The 18,396-nt window shown below is 37.1% G+C and overlaps 1 protein-coding gene across 1 annotated transcript; it reads right to left on the bottom strand.

Moving 5' to 3' along the window:
- Positions 1–136: 136 nt before the first annotated feature.
- Socs36E (Suppressor of cytokine signaling at 36E) lies at positions 137–17,106 on the bottom strand. Its single transcript, XM_077432139.1, has 9 exons — positions 17,066–17,106; positions 11,636–11,714; positions 7,578–8,788; positions 5,008–5,125; positions 4,825–4,932; positions 3,975–4,089; positions 3,708–3,866; positions 3,485–3,622; positions 137–3,399 (listed from the first exon to the last, which is right to left on the bottom strand). Exons 3-9 carry the CDS (start codon positions 8,711–8,713, stop codon positions 3,278–3,280), a joined length of 1,896 nt encoding a protein of 631 aa, XP_077288265.1. The 5' UTR covers positions 8,714–8,788; positions 11,636–11,714; positions 17,066–17,106; the 3' UTR covers positions 137–3,277.
- Between the last annotated feature and the right edge of the window lie 1,290 nt (positions 17,107–18,396).

The raw sequence follows: 18,396 nt of genomic DNA, 5'->3' as shown, positions 1-18,396 counted from the left end.
TCAAATAAAAGAAACCATAAAATGAATAAATCCTAATTAATCAATATCACTCACCGTAATCACAATCAATATACAGATTTAATATAATATAATAGTTTCAAATAAAAATATTTAGTTTTTTCCCATTTTTTTACAACATCATTTCATTCATAGAAGGCACGTTTCTAGTACGAGAAAATAAAAACAGTAATACAATACATACATAATATTCAAAATTTCATCATTTCATTTCCGATACCCTCTCGTTTCATTTCGACTAATTAAACTAACCGTCACTATGCAGCAAATTATACGCGATGCGGTGCAAACGATCGACAAGCACCAAACAGACTGAACCACAGATTAACGACACGTGTACCTTATGCGTGCGCACTGCTCGCACTTACACTAAGCGAAATCTACCCAAAGTCCCGACATACCTACCCTGTATACGTTCTGTGCTCCCGATACTTTAGTTCCGAATTTTGCCTTATTAAACTCGCCAGAAAGATCCAACTCAATTTTAATAATTGCATCTGTGCACATCGAAAGGTTACTCGTCATCCGATGTGCAATCTACCATTCGTGAAGTCGACAATTGCGTTTAAAGCAGCCATCCAGTTAATCTGTGCTTCAGTCTGTCTGGCGCTTGTCGATCGTTTGCACCAAACCCAATTATACGACATTGCACGTTGAATATCAAATCACCAACCAAACAGTGTTTTCATCTCACGAAGATATCTCAATGATCCAATACTTCTTAGATCCAATACCCCCGAGATAAAAACACTACATGCAATGATACCTTCATGGGCTAACTATTCACCCCCTCTCTGACCCTTTGCAAAATATAACATATAAAAACAACAGTGAGACACAAAAACTGCTTTTGTACAGTACAGTAAGAATGCAAACTACACATTGACACAATCACTATAAGGGACGCTTCAAATGAACCCTGTCTAGAGTTTTCCGATACCTGTACGATACGAATAGCAACACATGTATATCAGTTGATACTGAGACAGAACAGTTTGGGGTTGTTTATTTGAAGATTAAAGTGTATGAAACTTAAACGGCGTTCATCTGAACCGACCCAGACACATATTATATATGTAGGAACGGAAAATTGTACGTGAAACAGCGTGGTGAACTTTACAAGTTCCAGGAGACAATCAATCAACATCGATACAAAGCAGTGTACGTACATATTAGTTTAAACATTTTACATGTATTGGAATTTTTATCAATCGATACATTCAAAGCTACGATCACTCGCATAAATCCAATTTCACATTATCACATTTGCGTTTCGAGCACCATATATTTGAAGAAATATATATTTTTTAATTTGTTTCTCTATAAGGATTCTTTTATTTATTAATTCAAATCAAAACTTAACAACCATTTGATAACAATCGGAACGACGTCAATCTGTTAGTTCTTGTTCAAACTCATATAGTTTCTCTGGCCAACGTTAATTATAATTAACATTACACATTTTAAACAATTAATATATATTATTATACTATTACATTTAAACATATACACATACATACGTCAATTTAAATAGAGAAAAAGCGACTACTTTGAACATTGAAATGCATTATAAGTACAAAAATGTCTTAAAAAGAACAGAATAGGGTACTTGTTGGCTATACAGGCGCATCCCAGCATTGAGCATACACACTTACACTTACTAACACGGCAGTTATATGAACGGCCTCTAGGTGTCGCAAATAAGTGACAATACGCAAACAGTGATGGAAGTTACATCGAACAATATCGATAAAAACCCAAAACGCATTTCATACCAATACATTATCTATATATCTATGAATTTCACACAATTTGGTGGAGGCAGTATTGCCATATTGCAGATAGAATCTCTTCGGTACGTATAGTAAAATTATTATTCAATTTTGCGTACTGTCACTTTACTACAACTGCTGTTTATTTGTATGTATACTCGATGCTCGGATGCGCCCGTATAACCAATAAGTACCTAGCATCCGTTCTAACAGTACATATACACTAAAATGGTCTTCAATTCAGATTACATTGTCCAAACCTTTCAGTTAAAGTTACATAGTTTAATGTCTTTCTATTAAGCGTATATGGAACATTTAAAAATAGTCTCAAACTTAATAGGCTTAAAAGAAAATATTACACCATGAAACTCTCACTAAGTGATTGGTAATTTGGCAAAGACCACTCCAATATACACGCACAAATTGTACTGTTACGTAGTTTAAGGCATTCAGCGAATACTCAATCGATATCTGACTTTTCAAAACGCTTGCAAAACATACTGATGTACACCACAATGTCTTGAACAACACGTCGGAACGTCTAACATTCGCAAAGATTCCAGATTCGGTGGCTAGAAGAAGTCGGCAAAGACCTATATTTGATTAACATGTGTTAAAATTTGAATCCGAAAATTCATTAGGAAAAACTACTGAGCATTGTTATTTGTATTTTTGTATAAAAATGAATTTGAAATATGTTCATTTTTAAATAGTCTAATAGTATCATATTAATTAAACATAAGTGATAGTGAAAGGTTTATTCAACACATTGAATAAAATCTTAGTACTTCGCCATTGTTAATTCGCATCAATAATTTCAACATTTTTGCAAGAAGGGCTGCAGAGTGCAGTTTGACTGTCATCGAAGGATTATTTGGAAGACTGGGCGACAACAATGACGATGTAATGTCGGGACAGTCAAACTTCCTGGTTGAAGTGAGTGAAGCAGCAGCAATAATGAGACGCACTACAATCAACTCTTTAAGTTTTGCTCAATGAATTAGAAAGAGGAACAATTACGGAGCTGCTATATAAGCTTCCGCAGTGGAAGAGTCGAGTGCCAGGGGTTGTTGCACAGTGTTTTCAACTCATCTTTTGTGTAATAATGATATTTGGTACTTATATACAAAAGTTTGACCATAGGTGTCGCCGTGGGCAACCTGTAGTGGCACCTATAGGTCAAGGTTGATATATAATAGATAAATAAATAAATATATAGAAACTTTTTGGTATCAATATTATGAAAAAATATTGAAATACTATGCTTAAAAAAAAATGCTTGCGTAGAGCGCCAGATTATCGATTAAGATTACCGACAGCTGAATGTCATAAACGATCAATAATATTTACTGCAGTGAATGAAGCTGCCACGTCTTCTAGAGACTAAAAACACATACACAGAACGGTGTTAAAATTGACGTAAGCAAAAATAAATTAATATTTTGTCATTGTATTTAAAAAGACGCGAAAAAAAAAACTCTAATTTTTCATTGAGATTCTTCCGATGACTCGGGCGACTCGTCGAATCTTTTGACTCGTACGCGTTGACGATAGTGATATTCTTTCAAATAAGCTTTGATTCCAGGCGGCAATCTCAATTCGTTTATTCCTTGAAAGAAAAAAATTAAACAAATCAAATAAATTTTACGTATTTTCAACAAATTAAAAATATTCATCCACCGTCGGGTCATTACCGTCGTACGTAGTGCACGAAACTATCACGGCTCTGCACAGATGCTGCAGAGGGAATGTGAAGGTGCGGCTCAACGGAGCCGTCAGCATCGGTTCGAAGAACATCACGCACGTCGGATCCTTGTAATGTTCGATCAGACCTGGAAGAAATACATAGTTAAATGATATATACGATGCGAAACTATGTAATATACATACATTAAAGATGTGAGCGATTGAACCAACCTGTCACGGTGTCCGAAGCGAACACGCCGGGATCGTGCGAATCAAAACTGAATTTGTGGTTGAATTGTTCGATCCGAGCGTGGAGGGAACGCTGATATTTGCGGAACGAAACCGAGAACAGATACTCTTCTTGAGCGCTATCTCGCAGTAAAAACGTTCCTGTAAACAAATACATAATAGAAATTATACTGATAATGCAACACTATTCAAGTGTAGTGACAGAAAATTAGTATTTGAGGAGTATAAATATAAAACTCAGTACTGTACCTTCCGGTTTTCCATCGAGCAATCGTTCAGCTTCATATCTATCCATTTTTCCCCAGTAAAAACTACATCCGGTGATAGAACGAAGATCTGGCACCAAGCAATGAATGTAATCCACCTTAAAAACAACAAAAAATAAATTTTAGACATTAAAAATAGGTTGTAGCTATTTGCAGGTACTATATCTGCCAATTATTGGCTATTTGCAGGTACTATATCTGCGACAGGCGCAAAGCCTTCTGCGCATGCGCTTGAACTTATAATCCGATTATAATTTCTTACATTTAATGTATGCTAGACTTGTTTAATCAATCGTTCATTATTCTCGAGGCAAATAAATTTCGCATGTTATTATAATAGATTTATATCATTTAGCTAGTTCGCGGCTTGTACTTGTATGTAGGTATTATACGTTGTATATGATAATAATTTTCTGACAATTAATAATAATAACTAATTTGGATTATATTTTTTACTCTACGTCACTTTACGAGTTCGAACTAAATTTTAAGAGGTTTAAAACAAAATTTTAACAGTCAACACGGTGACAGTGACAGTTCACGCGCATGCGCAGAAGGCTTTGCGCCAATAATTCGCATAGTACCTGCAAATAGCCACAACCTTAAAAATATACTCTAAATCAGTGGTTCTTAACCTGGTTCGATCGAACCCCAGGGATTCGGTGAGTCAGTCTCAGGGGTTCGGCGGATGTCAAGACACCCACCCAACTCATATGATTTGGGTGCCAATTAAGAAGGGTTCGGTGAATGCGCATATAAAACTGGTGGGGGTCAGTAGCTCCAAAAAGGTTAAGAACCACTGCTCTAAATACTCGCACAACATCGAATAGTACCTGAGTATGTATACGAGCCCGCTGAGGGATCGGTTGAGTCGTCAGAAGAGCTGCAGACGGCATCTGCTGTTGGAATAAAAGCGCCCTTAATTCTCCGGGACTCACCACCTGCGAACGGACAACGAAGAAAGTTAATAAAAATACCAATAATCATAATAATCGGTGAATTTTTTGAATATTTACTTGAATCTGTGGCGAGTTGTAGCCGGGCGGTGGTTCGACTCCTTCGGCGATCTCGAGAGCTCGTCGCACTCGAGCTCTCTCTTCGCAGTCTTCGACCAGGTGTTCTTCAGGATTCAACCTAAGAAACGGCGTCAATCATATTAAACATAGAACAAGTCGACAGAAATCATAATCGACATTAACTCGATAACCGTTTGATAGATGTATCTTATCTTAAGCTTATCAAAAGTTAATGCGAGCCGCATAATATGAGTGTTGAAATGTGTTCATTGCGTGAAATTTCCAAGACAAATGCGAAATTTCTGAGACAAACGTGACAATTTTCAAATACAAATGTGTTACGAAAGAAACAAATTAGCTCAACTGCGACAGTGCAACTCATTGTTTTAGTTGAATTTAAAAAATGACATTTGGGTGATTGATTTTCTACGAGTTGAAAACAGATATAATTTCTAGCATTACATACATTTGTATCGTATGATATTTATATAATGCATATAATATGTGATGTGTATGTCTTCATAGCAATAGGCGGTTGAAAATTTTCTTATATAAGATTTGGAGACGACGCGAAGTTAAAAGCCAGCAATGACGATGAAAAGGCTAAACTACTTAGTAGAATAGAGATAGAGAGTAAGCACCTGGGTTTAGAGATAAACAAATATCCTCTTTGTTGACAGATTCGAGTCTCTATTTAAGTCCAATGCTTTAAAAGACTATAGTCAACGATGTTTATTCATCTAGCTCAATCTTAAGAGGAGGATGCTAATCAGAAATCTACAGAAGAATAGGAATGGCGAAAATGGCGATAATCAGTCTGGCAAAGATATGGAAAAACCGTTCTATAATGAGAAAAACGAAAATCCGTCTGGTGCGATCTATGGTGATCCCAATTGTGTTGCACGGAGTCGGAAATGCGACGCTAAAAAAGGGGGAAAGGGATATGTTAGATAGGGCTTTGAAACGTGGTGTTGGAGGCAGATTACATGGACCACAAGACGCACGAACGTCTTGTGTCAAAGGGTTGTAATTTCATCGTCGATTCCAAACAACAACCCTTTGAGAACCCTTTTCTGTTGAAAGCCCGCCACGCTGAAAATTTCGCCCATATTTCCAACTCGAATTATTTAGAAATCCAATAGAAAGCGGGTATAATAAAAATTGCAGCTAATCCAAACAAACCCTAGATAACTACCACCGAGGATTTCGAGTTTTGTAAAGGTGTGTTTAGACCAGTGGTTCTTAACCTGGGTTCGATCGAACCCTAGGGGTTCGGTGAGCCAGTCTCAGGGGTTCGGCGGAGGTCAAGACACACACCCGACTCATATGATTCGGGTGCCAATTAAGAAGGGTTCGGTGAATGCGCATATGAAACTGGTGGGGGTCAGTACATCCAACAAGGTTAAGAACCACTGGTTTAGACTCTCTATTAAATCTTGCAACAATATAAAATGAGCAAAAGAAGTCTATTAACCCGCTTTGCCCGCGTCACCAAATTTAGCGAACATGCCCTGTACGCGGTTGCTTTTTTGCGGATTTTGCTATCGCGTTTTCGACTATAAATATACCAGCTTTCCATACGACCCGTACAACGTTTCAGTTCCGATTCATTGTTCAAATCACGGTAAGGTAATGCATACATTCAATCGAAACCACAATAAAAAGATAGATGTATGATTATAAAATATTTTTTCTTATATACATATGTACACGGGGTCTACCTCGTTCCAACAACTTCTATATCAAGCAGCATAGCTCAGTCGTTAACCCTTTGCCCGCGTCACCAAATTTAGCGAACATTCCCTGTACGCGGCTGCTTTTTTGCGGATTTCGTTATCGCGTTTTCGACTATGAATATAGGTTGTAATATTTTTTTGAATTTTACAACCTATTTTTAATTTTCTTGACTACTGCCATCTATTGAATTTGGTAAAGTATACATTTAGTAATATTTTCAACCAAGTTATAAAACACAATAGACGGCTCTTATACAGGTTGGAACTTCCAAGACATCTATGCGTGTCTCGCGCGCTGAGGGCATGTATAGTAGTCGTACGCGGTGGAAAGGTTAATGAATGTATTTTTCCAAAACTAGTTCCATCTTCTTCATTGTTGTTAAAATGTAATGCTCACAATCTAAATGCCCAGCCACAATCTAAAATACTGAAATACTGCTATGGTTATAAATTTAGAAATTCCAGTGTAAACCTGTCTTTATAAATGTTGACGATTGAATGACACGGATTACACGACCCATGTTCAATGCCTTTTTTTTCATTGCAGTATTCTTGTTTATTTTTTACATACTCAAAATATAACGCCTATCGGCGTATTTCAGGCATGAGCCTGACATGCATTTTGCCAACATGTTGCGCAAAATGCCGATCGGCGTTGATCAGCATTCAAAGGGTGAATCGAACTGATGAATTGATGAATATTTCGAACTGAAAACAACTCATTGAGTTTCAGCAGGCATTATTACACTAACTTAGTATAATAACTTAGTCAAAAGTAAGTAAGTTTTGTTACGGTACGGGCGAGGCTTTCTACATGCTCGGTTTTTTAATTACCTCCGCAGATCGATGACGGGTGGGTTTTGAGTGGCGAGCGACAGCAATATGACATTTCCCTCGGCGGATCCGGGCACGGCGTACGAGCGCTGAGTGGCGACCCGCGTCACCGTGATATTAATCGGCAGCCGTCCAATATTGGATAGTTCAGCTAGCGTGTTCAAATCCATGTGGCAATGCGACCCCTCGCACGATATGCACTCTCGGTTCTGCTGCTGCTGCGGCTGCTGGTTGTAGGGGTTCGAGCCGCCGCTGAACACGCCCCAGCTCGGCGAGCTGTTGCGGTTCATGTTGACCCGCTCGCACGCCCAGCCCAGAGTGAGATTGTGGCGGATGACGGGAGCGTCGGCAGCCGGTACATCACCCTCGGGCTTAGCACCGTCGTCCACCTTCTTATAGGAGGTGCAAATGCACGTGGAATCGGAGTCGGGCGTTGCCGAGCAACTATCGTTCGACGATGCTTTCGCATTGTTGACTTTGCCCAGCTTAGAACCAAACCGCATCCAGTTGTTTTTCTTCTTCGTTCCCGACTTATTATTATTCTTCGACTCCTTGGCGCACGAGCTGCATTCCCTCAAATTGGCTTTCTTCCGTTTAGACTTGACGGTGAACGCTTTGAATCCACTCGCCTCCTTGTTGGCGTCGTCCTTCAGGCTGATCTTTTCCACCCGTTCGGTGAACGCGCTCACGTACCTGTTGATGCTGGTCGCGTTGCGATTCGAGTTTTCGAACGAGCAGCTCTGAACGGACTCGACCTGGTTGCCGTTTATCTCGTCGGTCGGCGCCGATCGAGCCGTGTCGTAGTGCTTGACACAGCTGTGGTTCGAGTTATGCGCGTGATTGGTGTGACAACAGTCGTTGTTGTCGTCTTCGTGCTCGTCGTTGCAAAAGTTGTAGCACTTTTTCGACGACGGCATGTTGCCGTGGTCGTCTTCGCGGGCCTCGTCGACGGCGTCCTGCGTGCTGAAGCAACTGAACGTGTTGAAGTTTTTCTGCTGGCGACCGTCCGAGTCCTCGTTCGGTTCTAGCGCGCCCGCCGTGTCGCACTCGTGACAGTCATCCGACTGCGCTCTGGTACTGTTCGACGGCCAAGTGAAAATCGAGGATATGTTTCCGCCGGAAACCGTCTGCCCCATTCTATTTGCGCATGCGGCGGACGACTACTGCCCAACTACTCCATGTATATATCATCATCCGGATTATAGTTGAAGCTGAAATCAATAAAATAATCACACGTTAAACATCGTCATATACTCGTTGGCGACTTACATAAAACATCATTATTACGAACTTGTTTCGTGTCTTAAAGCAATTTACTAAACCGAGATCTATTTCTAAGCCCGCTTTAAAGGTCAAGGAATTTGACCCATAAAGCCCTCAACATGAGGCCACCACCCCCCCCCCCCATCGAATACAGTCTAAGAGACCCTTTCGTCGGAGAACGAGACGGTTGTTTTCATGAATATCGCACAAGAACAACCGCACATCACTGTTCTAATAAAAAAAACCAAACTGTACATAACCAAGTTCTACGAAAAAGATTCTAACAGTTTGAATAAAGCTTGACCGTTGCAAGTAATTGGTGTATGTAGTGTGAGGGCCGGACCGCACCGCGCAACTCGCGAACAACTTGGTTGAGGGCGACCAGACCAATGCATGCAGGTAGATGGGACATGCCGCACTCGTCAACTTGGTTGTCGCACACATTTCCATACATTTTTTCGTGTCGCGCAACAAGTCGGCCGACAAAGTTGCACGGTGCGGCCCGGCCCTAAAGCTTAACTCATAAACGGAGGCAGGACCAGAGAGCTCGCTATGGAAATACTCAGGGCTGACGACAGATGGGGGGTACAGGGTGTGCAAATATTCAGGGCTTGGGTTCAGAAAAGGCCCGGTCGTAATATTGGATAAAATATATGGATTTTAGAAAATATAGTTTGAAATTCGTTTACATTTTGGTTATATGCAAAAAGTGGGTCTACCTCACGGGACCGAAAGTGAAATGCCCGAAAAAGCAAATATCGGAAAGCAAAGTTGAAAGATCAAAAAAAAAGGGTTCATGGTAAACAGTACTATGAAAATATAATATGTATGAGTGACATGCGGTGAAATTATCTCTTTTTGTCATACAGCCTTGTTTAATTTGGATCAAATTAAGTGAGGATGTACGACGGGGGGAGAGAGAGTTTTACCGCACGCCACTGATATGTATACTAACCGTTTTTCATATGTATGCATGGTAAACGAACATTTTCGACTTTTTAACATTCGGTGCGGTGACGGTCACCCGCAAAAACTAGGTGGATTTTCTTTTACCTAAATTCCTTAGAAATGAATCGAAAAAAACTCAATTAAATAGTATATGTTTTCGCAGAAGTATTATATTAAAAAATATTTTTTTGTTAATTATGATCGATTTTAATTTAAATACGCACAACTTTTTTCTAATACTATGTATGTTGAAGAGTATTCAGGGCTAAGGGGTGAATGAATGCTGAGACCAACCCCGGCGGCTTTTATACATGTTTGTAAGCCGCGGGGGTTTGGTCGTTTAGTTGAGCTCGCTCAATGGCTACGTCCACACTACCGATATCTACACCCGATATTTTCGAATTTTCCATATCCAGTTCCCATATTGCAACCTGTAGTTGCTATTTAGGAACTGGTTATGGAAAAATTCATAAATATCGGGTGTAGATATCGGTAGTGTGGACGTAGCCATTGGTCGGTGAGCCGAGCTCCCTGATTGGTCAATGAGTCGGGCTCTCTGATTAGACGATGAGTGCAACAATATTTTATAAACACAAGATTTACTAGGTTGGACCAATTTATTGCACCTGGGCCTGGTTTTTCTCTCGACAGTCCAAAGAACACTAATAAGGCCCAAATAATTTAATTAGGATTTGATTACGCTACAACCCTTACTAACCCTGCGAGAAAAATAAAGATATCATGCGTGAACAATAACAATAAAGTATCAAGAATTTCACTGAAAAAAAGTCGAGCTCTGAGAAAAAATAAAAATATTTTTTGTCGCAATTTGGTGTGGAGTTCGGATTCTGAATATATTTATCGCCATAAGAGCATCTTAATTATATTTTGAGAGTACCTAGTCCTGTTACAAATATATTTTATTCTAGAACAAAAACCGTGGCATACAGAACGTCCTGTATGCTACATTTAAAACTTTAAATTAATAGCAAATGATGGGAAAGTTCAATACCTTCAAATATAAATTATAAACTCCAGAAACTATGTGACACGCGAACACTTATACGTCAAACTGTTATCTATTTATAAAGGTGTGTCTTTGTGAGTGTGAGCGCTGTCAACTTAAAACCATTTATTTTACACAACTCATTGAAAATCTGAATTGAAATAATAAATAGAATCAATCATTGGTGAACTCAATGTGGGTGAAATGGTGAAATTTCAATGTTAATCGACCCTATGTAGAGTTCTCTCTGCCTAGAATATCTTTCGAAATTGCGTTAAAGAACTAGCGTTGGTAACCCCGACAAGCACCGAAATAAAATTTTACACCCTGGCAACACCAAGATGGACGTCAAACAAACGTCAAAAATCCACTTTAGGCCGTCAAAACGTCGAATATGCGCCGAAATAAAGCGAAACGAGTTGATTTTTTTTCCAGATATACGTAAGCAATGTGCACATCAATCGATACGGAACAACATTGCAATGTTGACACATTTCCGAATGCAATTGTGCAGTGAGCGAAGGACGAGCTGCATCGATCGAAACGAACAATAAGACGGGCTATATACATATAGCACACGATAAACAGTGGAAAAGTCATAATGCACAATATCCACGGAATCAAAATTGCATATAAACAGTCGTATGCACGAATGAATGAATGAGTGCAAGGGTGTGTGTGTGTGTGTGTGTGTGTGTATGTGTGTGAGCAATAGTAGCCCAGCTGAAATGTCAAAGGGACAGTTGGGAGGGGCGGCGATTGCGCCCCTCGGATCGGATCGGGCGGGGACAGGGATCGCGCCCCTCAAAGATCGCACCCCAGCAAAGGCTGAGCCCCTCACCTGCGGCCGCGGGAGCCCCCGAAGGCGCGCACCTCACGCCACGCACCTCACACCGACACTACACACTGCACGCTGCACACTGCGGGAGCAGGTAAATTGGTCGAATGCAATACACCTAAATCAATTCACCTAATGCAATTCCACTAATGACGCTTTTACCGAAAATCTATTGACCTAATGGTAAATTCACCTAATATCTTTATACCGAATGACACATTCACCTAATTTCGAGTTTCAAACCAGCAGTAGCCGAGTTTCAAACCAATAGTAGTAAATTTTATTATTTAGTAATTTTTCGACGCGATATCAATAGATGGCGTAGTAACATAGACAGATAAATGTTATAACATTTCTTTGCAAAAAGCCCTTAAACTCTATATACACCATATTGCGCCCGACAGAAGATTTAAAAAGGATTTCCCACCTAATGGCGAGTGAACTAAATTAAGGACATTGAAAAAATTAATTGCTTTTGTAGCTTTGTATTATCTTTTGCTATATATACTATACTATATTATATAGCAAACATTGTACATATTTACAATAAAATTTATGATAAAACAAAGTAATAAAAAGGAATCAAAAAAGATATACAGATTTTTTTTATTGTACATATATTAAAATTGGCTTTCCAATCATCAATATTAAAAGAAGGTGAGAAGAAAACGCATGTATAATAGACAGACTAGTACAATTTCTACGATTGATACAATTTCCATAATAAATAATTTTAAATATACGTAATAAATATAAATTATGATGAATACATAACAAATATAAATCAGTTAGTAATTTATACGTAGATTGCAAAACACAATGAAATATAAACAATAATAGCAAGACAAGAAACAAGCAATACAATAAATAATAAATAATTTATTAATCAAGTTACAGAAATAAACCAATTTATAATAAACATTTTCATATAATAAAAACTCATGAGTGGTATTACAGATGGTCAACTTATTACAGACAACACAGAACACATATATTCTTTTCAATATATGAATAATCAATATGTAAAACAACTAACGTTAAAGAAAATTGACTATTGTATCAAGTCATGTAATAAAAATACTCTTGTGTGAAGCTATAGAAGTTTTTTACAAAAAATTTGGTACGTATATAAACGAAAAGACGTTTGCTAATTTCAATGACCATCTCTTCTCCACCGATCATGGTATTTGGTTGTTCTATTAGTGACACCACACAGACCCTAAGTAAATAATGATTTCAATCAATAACTGTAGCTTGTGACATGTCTAATTGTTTCGCACAAAATTTAATGCTTATCAGCTCATTCACACAGCGATAAATAAAATTTAACATTGGAAAGAGTTTAAAAATTTGAAGCCGCATATTTTTTCGAAATCCTTTTTTAGTTCAGAATTTAATATCACATTTATAATTGGGTTTCAAGCGTGGAGCTAGGATTCTAAACGTACATTAAATCCAAATTTCAGTTCTAAATATACTAGAACGAAAAATTTAAAAATAGCATAGTATAAGTAATATTTATCAATAAATTATGGAATTCAGCATTTTTAATCTTGACATATTCTCTAACGCAGATTGCCTCCCTGCGACGATAGCTGTGAACGAAACAGCTCCCATATCAAATTTTGCTAACACAAATGTGATACTGTTCCATTAGTTGTCGCATAAATCTACTAACAACAAATTTAGGATATTCTTGGCTCGATGAGTAGGACCAACGGGTCCTCAGTAGTTTCCACAGTTATTCCAACCCTTTCCTCTTCAGAAATAGTTTTCCAATGTCTAAAAAAAAAAATCATTACCTTAATTGTTCCCATGTTATCAAAACTTAATAAATAAAATAAGTAGGGTGAAATTGATTATATTGAGTAATGAAATGTTTCGTGCTATTCTAAGATAATGTGATTGCAATTGCGAAATATAACTTCACTTAAATCATACGTGTACTTCATATTAATGGTTGTGGTTGGTGAGAACAACTGCGGGAAAGCTTTGCTAGCGTTTAATTATTACATTAAATAAAATAGTGAATTTGGCATTTTTCTAAAGTACAATATTCTAAATGAATTATTAATGGTATGAATTATTTCAAGTTTTATGGAGTGATTTGGCATACAATATAACTGTATATATGAAAGTATTGAATTTTGACATGTTACATTTCAGCACAAATAAAAGTTGCATATTATATATTTTCTTGAAATGTTCATTATGAGTATAACAAAAGTACATTTAAATGATAAAAAAGAGCCTCGTAAAAAAGGCTTCATTTTGACTATAGAACAAATGTACGACTTTTGCCGTGCAGAATCAACAAGACTTGAGTATGCATTGCAAAAAATATTTTGATTTTTCAATGGAGAAGTTATCTGAATACCAAAATCCGACATTTTGAGCAATCCAGATGTTAGGGTTTTTTGCAGACACGGGTTGTCCCTTATATTTAGATATGAATTTCTCTAGTCCACCGTATTCGATTTCCTGGTCTTCTTTTAAGTACTTTTACAACATTTTCACTGTTCTGGTAGGATAAACAATCTGCAGTATTATTAATGGTATCTGCATCTAAAACAATACAGCATTATAAATAATTGTACTAGTTCAAGAACGTATTATTTACACAGTTTCATTATGATTTTATTGATGTGAATAATTTATCTCCTGAGTGATATCACATTCATAATAATATAACATCATCAGTGATTATAATTACTTATAGGTAATGATGATAGAGTATGAATTAAAATATGAATAGAATGAAAAATCAGTCCCACCGTATCTAAAGTGGGAGGTATAATTAATTCAACATTCGTGTACATATTTTGATTGGCCAGTATCGCAATATCCTGGGCCCTGGGAAAATTAATTCTGGGTCCTATGACAAATTAAAAAAAAATATCTTAAAAATATATTTTAATGAGTTAAAAATCTATCAGAAATATTATAAAAGTACCTATATGTTAGTTGCTATTTTTTAATTTAAGATGTCGGCTGCTCTGCTGTCCCTTTCTCCTTCGTAGTGTGCGTGGGATGCGTGATGTGGAAAAAAGGGAGGAAATTGTAAACCAATGAAAACAGGGCGTAAATCTGTTTATGTATTGCGACTGTATTTTGTATAAGTTATACAGAGATCAAGCAGAGCAACCGAGGAAAGGGGGGGAGTAAACAAAGAAAGCAGAAAGCACGCGTGCCTTTTGAGGTTAGCCACGCGTAGCTGGCTACGAGTTGTTGAGTAGCTGCCTTCTGGACGACAACTGAGACAGACCCTCTGCAGACAACTGCTTCCTCTGGCGCACACCGCTATACTGGCGATACTGGAGCTGGTCGCTGGTCGCTGGTCGCTGGTCTCCAACTATCGTCACAACCCATCACCAGTGGCCGAGCTGGTGATTTCGGTGGCGACAAAAACTACGTGTTTATGCCGAAGCCGTTGGCGCGCGACTGTCAGTCAGTCTGGGGTGGCCAGCACAAAAATATATCGGACAAATCGTGGAAAATTCTCGAGAAAGTATAATTTTTTTTTTTTAATATAGTGAATTGATTTTTTAGCATATAAAATCGACAACATCAAAAGGACACAAACACTACATATGTATATCATATCAGGGGTTTATAACTTTTCATGGTTATTGTGTAGTGAAAAGACTGATTAGCTTTAATACTATTGCATAAATCGCCACCCCATGAGTTTTTTTTATATTTTAAATATTTGTATACGAGACCAATGATTAAATACTGTGTTTTCGTTGATTTCCGAATTGATATGTTGTTTTGAATTGTTGTTATTGTGGAATGAATTGTTATGTAATGACTGCCACTTAAAATCAAGTTTTGCAAGTGATGTGTCACCGCTCATGGTTATTGTGTAGTGAAAAGACTGCCAATAAATCACCACACCATGAGTTTTTTTATATTTTAAATATTTGTATACCAGACCATTCATTAAATACTGTGTTTTCGTGTTTATTAATATTTGTCATAACTATTGTGTATTAAAAAAATTTCAAAAGACTCTATTTCTTTCAATTTAAAAAATTTTACTGTGTACTTTTTATTCCCATTATTTAAATAATTAATATATATTTACTTTTTCTTTATAATTTTTAACTTCAGCAAGTGGAGACTCTTGTCTTCTACAATCTAAGACGAATTGTCGCCGGAAGATAAAGAGTGATATATATTTTCTAGTTTATTTCCGTTCGATTTCTTGTTTGAAAATAGATTTGAAATGTTGTTCAGTAAAACTCAAAGATTGTTAATGGTAACAATGCCAGCTGTTCTCTAGAGTAAGTATCAAATGAAACACAATGTTTCCACAAATCTTTGACTTTTTCTAGTGTTCGGGTAAAAAGTATATATCTATATAAGAAAAATATTAACAGAGTACATATGTATAGTAAAAGTGTATTTACCTGTTGTAATATATTCTGATTAGTCACAATATGTTTCATCTATCCCATATATAATAATTATTTCATATGACAATGGATTTAAAATATGACTTATCGGAATTAGTCGATATGTAAAATGGTAAGTGTTCATCGTATGACATTTCTTCGCTGAATTCCGTTTCTTCTATCTACTTAATGAATATGATTTATAGAACGTAGGCTTTCAATGAATGTAACACAGTATTGCTTATCACTTAATAAAACGGCACTTGACTTGCAATTCGAGTCGGCATGACACTATCAACTATTAGTTTAATGTGAGTATCCAATAGTTTCGAAAAAATCAGCAGCATCGGCAGCAGCAGTCGCATCATTTTTGAGATTTGTATGTAATAAAAGGCTCGTTTCCGGTTTATAAAACTTATTGATTATTTATTATTTATGTAATATTAATTGAAGGACTATATTTTTTCGATAAGAGTAGACATTTAATTAATAAGTCCAAAAAATAGTGTAAGTTCGAGCGTACAAGTTAATACAAGTTATAGATATAAAATTTCAGTTCGATACACGGTCTAGGATATATAATAATTCAAAGAAAAATAATGCTACTTCCGGCAGATTTGAAAATGAAAAAAAAAATTATAGCGCAACGATTAAAATTTTATTACACAGTAAAAAGTTTCAGTGTTTCAGTTTCAAAGATATTTAATGGTGTTTGAATTATTACTAAAATACACAGCCAAACACGCACATTTTTTAAAAACAGTGATCGACTTCATCTATTAATAAAATATAAATTTTAAAATACAACTTAATATTTTATTTTGTTTTAAATAATCTTGAAATTATCAATGCAAAAGTGCCATCTATCCGTCAACGTAAAACAACCTTCATTCGATCAATTTGTATTAGGTAAACTGCAGTTAGGTATGTATGACATTAGGTATGGTCGTCGTTCGGTATGTTGATATTCGACCAACTCGCTTAGGTATACTCGAATTAGGTGAATTGCATTAGGCGAACTTACAGTGAATCGCACACTGCACACTCAACCACACACACACACCAACACATGCATCTGTCACACTACACACACTATCCAGCTTCAATTAATTCAATAATTCGAAATTTTGAATTAAATCATACTTACTTTTTTTTTCAATTTCATATCCACCGTAGTGCCATGAGATCGGATAGTTTTGGAAAAGTGATGATATATTGATTCTTATTATTAGTACTATTTTTATTAAATGTTCACTGATTTCAGTGGTCATTTAATATTAGCATTGACTATTTTCTATGAATCGCCAAAAAGGTCAAAAGTCTCTCTCAGACTAATTATAAATAGGGTAAACGCGTTACATCCCAAAATGTGAATCACTACCAGGATAATCGCAGACAGAATTCGGTACAGAAAACTGTCCAAATATTGCTCAGTAAATGCTTTTTTTTTTTTTCGAGTTTTATTATGATCAAATCTTAAATGACGTTACGGACTTGTATGTCCGTATCAACATGCGAAGTTCATATGTCTAGTTGTTAATAATAAAAATCTCGTAAAAAAAAAAGCATTTTCTGAGCAATATTTGGGCAGTTTTCTGTACGGCAATTTTCCTGTGCGACAGGAGTCGGCGCGCGCGATTTTCGTAGCGGCGGTTATCCTGGTAGCGATTCACATTTGGGATGTAATCACCGAACCATAAATACAAGTGTAGGAATCAGTGGCGGCTCGTGACAATTTATAGAGGGAGGGCTGCAGAGATTAATCGGGCTGTAGTAGCTCGTTGACCATACTGGTGATCAAATGAAGACAAAAATAGCATTTATATGTCTATACTGGGAGGTCTGCAGACCTGCAGCCCATATGAACGGCAAAAACAACATGCATTTGTACTATACTGGGAGGGCTATAGCCCCGCAGCCCATATAGACGAGCCGCCACTGGTAGGAATATAGCACAACATGTGCTATTCCGAATCAAAATCAGTGATATCATCTATTTCACAACAATGCACAAGTCGTGCGATGGCATCATCGCGCTCCTGTACAAACATGCAGAGCTAACCTCGCCTGAAATTATCTTCTCTACTCAAGGGCAACCGAGGCCGTGCCTACCATTTTTACAAATGTTTGTAACGTACACAGACGGCTGAAATAAATGAGTCTAAGAAATTGTATTCCTTAAAAAATACGAATCAAGACATCGTACTTTATAAAATGCATTTAGGTTATCTTGTAACACACACCCGAAATATAATTAGGGGAAATAACGGTATAGCAGGTATAGCGTCGGTCCGTATATAATTAGGCCTTTTATGTTCTATTATCTTTCGACTGCCTGATGTATTTCTTCAAGAGTGTTGAGTATTG

Source organism: Arctopsyche grandis, chromosome 6 (genome assembly GCF_051622035.1).
Source record: "Arctopsyche grandis isolate Sample6627 chromosome 6, ASM5162203v2, whole genome shotgun sequence".
Classification (NCBI taxonomy): Eukaryota; Metazoa; Arthropoda; class Insecta; order Trichoptera; family Hydropsychidae; genus Arctopsyche; species Arctopsyche grandis.
Note: the sequence above shows the minus strand (reverse complement) of the source record. Positions and strands in the feature narration are given on the sequence as shown.

Bases quoted from the DNA above. Each gene is read 5' to 3' on its own strand.
- Socs36E (XM_077432139.1), bottom strand. From the start codon at position 8,713: ATGGGGCAGACGGTTTCCGGCGGAAACATATCCTCGATTTTCACTTGG. The intron at 5,126-7,577 runs GTAATTAAAAAA...GCCGTTTCTTAG, and splicing joins CCCGTCATCGATCTGCGGAG to GTTGAATCCTGAAGAACACC. The intron at 3,867-3,974 runs GTACAGTACTGA...ATTTGTTTACAG, and splicing joins GCTCGATGGAAAACCGGAAG to GAACGTTTTTACTGCGAGAT.